This window comes from Nematolebias whitei, chromosome 3 (assembly GCF_014905685.2).
Source record: "Nematolebias whitei isolate Nwh7 chromosome 3, NemWhi1, whole genome shotgun sequence".
Taxonomy (NCBI): domain Eukaryota; kingdom Metazoa; phylum Chordata; class Actinopteri; order Cyprinodontiformes; family Rivulidae; genus Nematolebias; species Nematolebias whitei.
In genome coordinates this window covers 41,892,456-41,896,237 of record NC_056500.1, presented here as the reverse complement: position 1 = coordinate 41,896,237, position 3,782 = coordinate 41,892,456, and the positions used below count along the sequence as shown (strand labels likewise).

The 3,782-nt window shown below is 38.5% G+C and overlaps 1 protein-coding gene across 1 annotated transcript in view; it reads right to left on the bottom strand.

Annotated features, from left to right (window-relative positions):
• The window catches only part of kitb (KIT proto-oncogene, receptor tyrosine kinase b), a 32,196-nt gene that overhangs the window by 16,601 nt on the left and 11,813 nt on the right, over nt 1-3,782 (bottom strand). The window contains exons 4-5 of the mRNA XM_037674345.1: nt 3,100-3,214; nt 795-982 (exon numbers count right to left, since the gene is read on the bottom strand). Coding sequence (XP_037530273.1) covers nt 795-982; nt 3,100-3,214 — 303 coding nt within the window. The remainder of the gene's footprint in view (nt 1-794; nt 983-3,099; nt 3,215-3,782) is intronic.

The window sequence follows — 3,782 nt, the reverse complement described above, 5'->3', positions numbered from 1 at the left end:
ATATATATATATATATTATATAAAACATTAGTAAAGCCCCTTCTTTCTGCATTGTAACGGTGGACAGCTGCAGCAGTGGTGTTTGTTAGTGTGATGAGGATTAGTGAGTCCATACCACATAATCCCTGCTTGCACAGTCAGCATACACTAATCTCATTCAATCTGTAACCACACACCTGGCCTCTGTAGACCCAGGGTCAATGGGTTTGAGTTAATGTGTGTAAACAATGTATTTGCGAATGGTTTGGACAATGGTGGGCACAGATACACTAATCCACTAACAGTTAGTAATAACACATTTTTTGTTTAGTAAATTAGCATTATTGCTAACTTTGGAAACCGTTGGTGGAATCAACTTCTGCTAAATTAGGTTTTTGCCAATTTTAAGTCCACTAACAAAGTTCACAACTTGTTCCTGTCGTGGGCGTGTCTCAAAGAGCCCGATAGACTCACTTTTGGCTTACTACATGTAGACGTAATAAGACGTGATCGGTCGATGCAGCGGAGGCAGGTTGAAGGCATGCTATTGGCTCACTGTATGTGCACATGACGAGATGAGATTGGTCGACACATCTTCAAATGGGAGGAGACGAAGACGTGTGACGTAGACTGAGTGACAGTCGTCTTAGCGGTTAGCGATTTAAAGTTAGCTTCCACTAATTTTTTAGTTAGCGGAATATAGGATTTGCTAAGCTAACTTTCCCTGAACTGTCCTGCATACTCTCCACCATTATCAGCACTCCTAGTGAGTGTGTGTGTGTGTGTGTGTGTGTTTGTGCAGGAGTGTGTATTACCACTGATAGAGAACAGTGTGTAGGCCTCCTCTTCCTCTGTTGAGGCCACACATTCTAAGGTGTGGTATTGAGCGTGCCCCTTGCTGACATTCAGACGACTCTCCACCTTAGTCCTACCAAAGCCCGACTCGGACAGCGTAGTCACCTCTGGTGTCTCCCACTGGGTGGCGTTGGGCAGGTGTGAGCACCTGATGAGAGGTCGGAGTTGATAAAAACTCAGTTTTAATGTTTACTTTACCATTTTCAAACTTGTTCAACTGTATGGCTCTGGTACAAATTTGGCAAAAAAAAAATATATAGATGGAGACTGGATACAGTATTCTCATGGCATAATGGATGTCTTCTTCTTCTTGCTGACTCCCTTTAGAGATCGCCACCGCAGGTCATCTGCCTCCATCTCACCCTGTTCCGATCATCCTCATTAATCACACCAACCCTCTGAAGATCCTCCTCCACTACATCCAGGAACCCCCTTTGTAGTCTTCCTCTTTCCTTCCTCCTTAGCAGCTCCATATCCAACATACTATGTCTGCCTATGCACAAGTCCAAACCATCCCAACGTTTTCCTCTTTAACTTTGCCTTAAAACCACTCAGCCTTAGCTCTCCCTCTCATATATTTATTTCTTATAATAAAATATCATTTATTTCTAATCCTGTCCATTTTCATCTCTCCCAAAGAAAATCTCAACATCTTCATCTTTGTCACCTTTGTTTCCTCCACCTGTCTTTTTGTCACTGTCTTCAAACCAAACACGATAGCAGGTCTTTCTACAGTGTGGTAAACCTTCCCTTTCTGTCCAAAGTGCTGTTTCAGTCTTGTGGCTATCCTTTGTCACAAATAACCCCTGACACTCACGGACATCCACTTCACTGTTTTTTTTTCTTTTTCTCTTATGCCCTGCTTTGTATGGCTGACCACAGGTACTTCAACTCTCTACCTTTAACACCTGCATTCTTTGCAGATTCACCATTATACCAGTTCACTCTTATTCATATACAGTACATGGATTATTTTTGCTCCTATGGACTTTCGTTCCAAAACATTCCTTCACTTCTCCAGGCTCTCATCCACCTGCTCCCTACTCTCACTTCAGATCACAGTGTCATCTGCAAACATCATAATTCATAGGAAATCCAGGTAGATTAAAAGTACAATAATCCATTTTCTAGATAAACTTGCTGTTTTCCATTCATCCATTCAATTCAATTCAATTCAATTCAGTTTATTTATATAGCGCCAAATCACAACAAAGTTGTCTCAGGGCACTTTACTGAAACATTCACATACATAAAAGCCAATTAGTAAAGTTCTCTATCTAAGGAATCCAGCAGACAAGTTGAATCATCCATCCACAATTTTTACCTGCTTCTTCCTTTCCAGGTTTCTGGTAACATTCACTTTTGTTCATCTATAATGCCGTATATTGTTTTCCTCTGTAGTCTTGTGATATTTGGACAAGCTCATGTCTAGATGCAGTTTTGAGGTCAGTAGTTAGATGAAGCTTTTCATTTGAACACAACAATCATCTCTAAACTCCAACGAAGACATTTTTGTTTTGTTTTTTCTTGCTGTCTTCAAAAGATTTGATCACTGAGGACAGATTCCAGGAGTACAGTACTGTTGTAACCTTATTCTGATTCTCTCTCTTTTAAATGCTAATTTAAATGTTGTACAGTAAATTATTTTAATTGTTGCTTCATTTCAGCCAGAAAATAAGCAGGGCAAAATGGATTTACAAGTCATCTTAATTTTAGAAGTTACCCTCAAAAATAATTCCTTAAAAAAATAAAATAAAATAGGGTTTGCCAACACATATTGTGTCCTAAACTGTGGGTGTATTTTGGCTAGTTGTATAAGAAATGTTTGTCAGTTGAAAAAAAAACTTGTTAATTAAGTTCTGCAGCTCTTTGGAGCCGTTTTTAAATCTTTTAGATATCAGGTAAAAAAATAAAAAATGCTACTAAAAATGAGCTGTGTTTGATCTACTGTGCAGTGGCAACGAAAGACAATATTATTTTGTTATTATTTATATATTTGGGCAAACCTTTTGATTTGATATTTGCAGGCAAAGCAGTGATTTTGCCAATTATTGATCTCATTTACTAGTTATTTATGCAGTTCATCAGTTCAACTCCCTTGATCATTTCATCTGCCAGATCATCATTCCATCATCCATTTGAGATTTTGACTATCATAATTTAACATGTTCCTTTGTTTGAACAGCTTTTGCATCTACTCCAGTGTAGGCTAAATAAACTAATCTGTGTGTTGCTCTTGTGATCATATGATAGTTTTTTGCATACCTTGTGCGGGGCCTTTCACAGAAGTACCAGCTGATTTTAGGAACTGGATAACCTGCAGCAATGCATCGTACTTGTCCATCAACTGGGCCCTCGTGGGCAACAATAACAGGCTTACCTTAAAGAGGAGAAAACAGAGACATGCTTAGAAAGTTTACCGTATATGCAAAATACACTTTAAAACTAATAGTTTCTTACGTAGATGTCTTCTGTTACATAAAAGACCATTCGGTTATGGAAATGTCTGTAAATTACATGAATGCTATGCTTCTGATGAAAATACTTTCACCCACATAAGGTTTGTTTCTGAAAATCTTTTAGTTTATTAAAATAGTACTCCAATTTATTTATTTTATTTTATTTAGTTAGGACCACATACTTTATATAAACAATGCAATGCCACCCCCTCCCTGAGGAATTTCCAACTGATAACCAGTTGAGCCAGCGCAATAAACTTTGTGTCATCAATTCAGGACTCTTGGGATTCTCAGATGTTATTCTTGGCCATTTCTCTACATTCCCTCGAGAATGTTTATGGATCTCACCGGAGGACATCGACTGATTACAGTGACCTCGAGAGCATCTATAAGCGTTGTTGACTACTCTCGTCTCCTATTGCAGAATGTCTACGTAAATATGTGCTTGTTTGTGCGAGGTGTGTTTTTAATATTAGAGGGTTTTTTTTT